The sequence below is a fragment of the Nicotiana attenuata genome, chromosome 12, assembly GCF_001879085.1.
Source record: "Nicotiana attenuata strain UT chromosome 12, NIATTr2, whole genome shotgun sequence".
In the NCBI taxonomy this organism is placed as follows: Eukaryota; Viridiplantae; Streptophyta; class Magnoliopsida; order Solanales; family Solanaceae; genus Nicotiana; species Nicotiana attenuata.
This window is the reverse complement of record NC_032000.1, coordinates 23,833,965-23,837,472: the sequence shown is the minus strand read 5'-3', so window position 1 is coordinate 23,837,472 and position 3,508 is coordinate 23,833,965. Positions and strand designations below refer to the sequence as shown.

Sequence of the window (3,508 nt, the reverse complement as noted above, 5' to 3'; positions counted from 1 at the left end):
AAAAAAAACAAAACAAAATAAAAGTTTAAACTTGAACCCTAGCAATATATACAGCTACAACTACGCCGTTAGTTCCCCGGCAACGGCGCCAAAATTTGATCACGCCCAACTCTAGTCCTAAAAAAGATAAGCGGTCGTTCCAAATATAATCCGATCTAAATGTCCGGAGTCGAATCCTACAGAGAACTAAGGCTTAGCTATATCAGTTTAATATCACTAAGAAGACAAGTTTGAACAATTTTCTAAATTATAAAGATTGAAATTTATGACTAATTAACTAGCAAATACTACAAAATGGTAAAATTATCAACTAACGAGACAACAGTTGGAGACGAAATTAAGGAGGTCTAGAGTTATGATTTCCCCATTTGTCGGAATCCTTCTAGCTATGTTCCCTACAATTTTGCCAATGTATTCTCTACTGATCGTGACACTTTAGGTGTCGTAATTCTCTCTCGAGCAACTACAATAATTTACTAGACATATTCTCTCGAACTACCCTAGTTGGCTTTATCTAACCGCTCATTATGACCACGTCAAGGCTTTGTTATTTCTAAACCTGCCTTTAAACCCACTGTATTGATTTCTCACATACGTTAGGAGTGACGTTGTTCAATAACTAGCTAAATATGTACTCTCTCTCGAGCACTACACACTAAATAGGCATAGTCAATTGATGGCCATTCAATCAACAGCAACAAACACGTAGTTGAACAAGTAGAGAAATCCAACGCCTCAATTATATAAAAACATAACAAGTATTTATCCTAAAAGGTTCCATCAAAACCCTAGAAAATGAATTTGCTATTCATAATAGTATGCAAAAATACAATACTAGAATTCATAACCAATAATGGAAAAATAGGAAGAGGAAGGAAAAACTCGTAGAAGAATTCTCCGCCTTGCTCCCAGTGTGTTCTTGCCTCCTTAGGTCGAATCCCCGATCTCCTTAGCCTCCTTAGGTCCAAATTATGTCAAAAGTGTGTCCAACCCCTTAAAATACCATTTTTCCATGTATATATACCAAGTAGGGTCGGGCCCAAACAATTATACCTTCTCCTACGCGAAAAAGGATAATTTTTCAGGTCTGGACGCTCGCGGTCCGGGCGCGGCATTTTCCCAGTGCACTACCTCAGTCCGCGTCCAGGTCCGCGGTCACGGTTTCTATCACATTTTTCATCCTGTTCCGTTTGGAATTTGGAAAAACATAAAACATAAACGTTGTATCCCTTTGAGTTAACTTTCCAACCATATATTGTGGAGCCCAAATGGAGTTCTGAGCGAAAAGTTATATGTATTTTACTAGACAATGCGCAATATGCCTACTCGATTCTTCGTTTCGTTGCTCTATCATCCGTGGATCCCCGAATACGATCCCGGCTTAATTCATTGGGCTTTTACTCAGACTTCAAAGCTCCAAATCACTTGAATTCATTCCATAACATCTACATAGCTCGGAATCACTCCTACAAGGCATAAAACACACAATTAGTGCAAAACACTAGCGATTAAAGCGCAAACTCAACTAAAGTGCAGTAAATTAGAGTGTAATAATCGACTAAAATGCGTAATTATAGCCTATCATCACTCGTCCCCCAAAGTCTTTTAAACAATGCAACGTTAAAATTGAAAACAAAACTTTATCCCAACTTATCTAATATGCACCAAACACATATTTATATTATATCCCGTATATCTCATTTTTGGCTCAATGAACCAAATATCTTCTAATAAGAAAATATTTATTAAATAATTCAGTTATTATCTATCCATTTATTATAATCCCATCATTATAATCTCGACCCTTACCAAATGACCCCTTATAGAACAGACATTTTTTATTTCATACTTTGCCTTTGGTCTTTGTTTTCCCCAGATCTTTGACGCTCTTCCAAAGCAGAAGCAAGCAAAAAGTTGATGTGTATGCAACATCTCTTACATCTACCTTTCCCATTTTATATGATAATCGACTGATCCCTGGGTCTAGTTGGACACGGTTTGAAGTACAAAGAATAACCCGTCTGCTTTTGTCACTTGAATATTATGCTTTTGTCCGTGGGATGAATCAAATTCGTAATATACGCCTAACTCACCCGTCTCGTGCTGTCTTCTTGATATATTATTTTTTCTATCAGGAAAAAGCTTATTTTCTGTAACATCTTCCATAGTCTCCGTTAGGAAAAAAACAAGTAAAAATCGTGAAACTACAAGGAAGTAAAAAAAAAAAAAATGATAACTTCCTCCAGCAAGTTGCGTAGTTAGGATAAAATAAGAATATTAAAATTAATAGCTTCTACAAAGAGAAATAGTAGAGGAGGTAAATTTGAATTTTTCTCCCAACAGTACTTAGACATGTAAATTCATCTATTTCATGCAGGAGCTACGTTAGCTAACGATAAGGTTATGGCGGGCTCTAAAGTTTAATAAAGAATAAATTTAAAACATTTGGTATTGTAGAGGGTTTTAAATTTGAAAATGGGGCATTTGCATCTATCCCCAGTTTTTGGGTCACCTTTTAACTTATACCCGCTTTGCACAAAAAAATTACAAGCGTACCCACTTTTTCGGGTAACTTCAGACATACGGGCCTGAAGTAGCAAAAATTTATATCTGAAGTTTGAACTTCAGAATTTTTTGCGTGAAGTGTTGCCTTATCAAAGCAAAACTTCAGATGTTTTTGCTTGAAGTTTGGCCTGCCTTGCAAACGCAAACTTCAGTTCATAGTGCAATGGCAAACTTCAGTTCAATAAAACTACAATTTTGGCTGAAGTTTTTGTTTTGTAATTGCTGAACTTTAGCATTGTAGGAGCTGAAGTTTTGTTTTGTATTTGCTGAATTTCAGTATTCTAGGAGCTGAAGTTTTTGTTTATATTTGTTGAACTTCAGCATTCTAGAAGCTGAAGTTTTTGTTTATATTTGCTGAACTTTAGCATTCTTAGAGCTAAAGTTCTGTTCTGTCTTTCTTTGAAGTTAGATGGCTTTAAAATATAACTTAAGCCTTGTAATCAATGGCAATAGCAGGAGCAGGGACGTTCTCAATATTACCCTTGTCCAATTCCTTGAGGAACTCAGTGTAGGAATCAATGGCAATAGCAGGGACGTACCATTTAGGCTTCGCTACTTCCATGAAAGCCATAAGATGCATCCTCTCATTTTCAGCTTCTTCTAACAGTGCTTTGATCCATCCTCCACTCTGCTCGTATCGCCTAAGTGATTTGCAGACATTTAGACAAGGAAATATAAAAGCAAAAACAGATTCGAATTGAACTTGAACAAGCTTTAGCTTCGTGGGCGCCATTAGAAATGCATTTTGCTGTACTAAGAGAAATCATCTTCAGAATGCTTATGTTCTAATGAGAGTGCCATGTGTTTGAGAGAGAAAAGAAGAAGAGGAAAAGAAGAGGAGGAAGAAAGGAGCGCATAGGTCAGGAGGAAGAAAGAGGAGGCGTCTGAAGTTGTCAAAGTTAAGGTATAGGTTAAAGAATTTTAAAAATATGGGTATAGGTTA

The 3,508-nt window shown here is 36.5% G+C and overlaps 1 protein-coding gene across 1 annotated transcript; it reads right to left on the bottom strand.

The window, feature by feature from the left end:
- Nucleotides 2,993-3,298, bottom strand: LOC109235962 (ubiquinol oxidase 2, mitochondrial-like). Its single transcript, XM_019402204.1, has one exon. It carries the CDS (start codon nucleotides 3,296-3,298, stop codon nucleotides 2,993-2,995), a length of 306 nt encoding a protein of 101 aa, XP_019257749.1.

Bases quoted from the DNA above. Each gene is read 5' to 3' on its own strand.
- LOC109235962 (XM_019402204.1), bottom strand. From the start codon at position 3,298: ATGGCGCCCACGAAGCTAAAGCTTGTTCAAGTTCAATTCGAATCTGTT.